Source organism: Condylura cristata, unplaced genomic scaffold (assembly GCF_000260355.1).
Source record: "Condylura cristata isolate star-nosed mole 26May11 unplaced genomic scaffold, ConCri1.0 scaffold00003, whole genome shotgun sequence".
In the NCBI taxonomy this organism is placed as follows: Eukaryota; Metazoa; Chordata; class Mammalia; order Eulipotyphla; family Talpidae; genus Condylura; species Condylura cristata.
Window position 1 is genome coordinate 2,380,208 of NW_004567104.1, and position 1,234 is coordinate 2,381,441.

Genomic DNA, 1,234 nt, shown 5'->3' on the forward strand with positions numbered 1-1,234 from the left:
TTTTACCTTTTTAGATTATTAGAGGTTTAATTGAAAGTTTCTAAAATTAATAAAATTAATTGGCTTATGTGCTTCAGGTCAACTGAGGTGGTATCATTGGTCAGTGTTACTTCTCTATATTAAGATGGAATTTTTGTTTTTCTTGAGTGATGTTGGGATTTCAGTGTATTATCTTCTCTCTTAGATATTTTCAGCCACCTGGAACTTGGATACAATGTGCATTAGAATCCAGGGAACTTCTTGCTTTGTGTTTAAAAAAAATAAAAGCCCCTTTGAGTAAGGTAAGTCAAATAGCTAAAATCAGGTTTTATAGTTTTTGTTTTTTAATTAAGCTCTCATTTAGAGAAAGTCTTGTATACATAAGTTGTTATTTAAATACAGCTATTAAATATTACTTCTACAAATCCTGCTTTTATTTTTAAAGTGACTGTACATAATTCCCTCTTATTCTATTTTATTGTGAATGGCAGCCATTCATCTTACATTTGAACAATTTTCCATTATAGCTATTCCATATGTTGATGCTGTCCTCTATTAGTGGGCACTTAGGTTGTTTCTTAGCTATTGTAAAAGATGCTGCAATAAACATGAGAGAATATGTAATCTTTGAGTTGATAAGTTTCATATTCTTCAAAGAGATACATCAGAGTGGGATTTCTGAGTTACAATATTTTCATTTTCAGTTGTTCAGGGTAAATCCCCATCACTTTCCACAATGGCTACAATGGTTTATAGTCTTATCAATAGTATGATAGAGTTTCTTTTTCTGTTGTTGCACTTTTTTAATATGTACCATTCTTTTGGATGTGAGATGATACCTTTTGTGGTTTTGACCTGCATCATCTTTAATAAAGTGACACTTTCCTATCTATCGATCCTCTTCGGTGAATTGTCTTTTAGGATGTATTGACCATTTGTTAATTAGGTTTTTTAAGTGTTAAGTTGAATAGATTTTGTATATATCTTGGATATTAACCCCATGTATGTAGTATATGTTAACTGTTGCCCCAGGATGGTTTATGAATATTTTTCCCATTCAGTAGGATGTCTTTTTAACCTACTTGATTTCTTTTACTGTGTGAAAACTTTCTAATTTGAAGTAATTCCAGTTGTATATTTTTACTTTTATTCCCTGTTCTTGTAAGGGTCCAGTCTCCAAAAATTTCTTTATCATGATGACATGAAATGTACTGTCAATTACTGCAGGTTTTAGATTTGTCTTTAATTTTTTTTT

The 1,234-nt window shown here is 30.6% G+C and overlaps 1 protein-coding gene across 1 annotated transcript in view; it reads left to right on the top strand.

The window, feature by feature from the left end:
• Positions 1 to 1,234, top strand: part of NMD3 (NMD3 ribosome export adaptor) — a 45,785-nt gene that overhangs the window by 5,862 nt on the left and 38,689 nt on the right. The window contains 1 exon segment of the mRNA XM_004675379.2: positions 185 to 281. Coding sequence (XP_004675436.1) covers positions 185 to 281 — 97 coding nt within the window.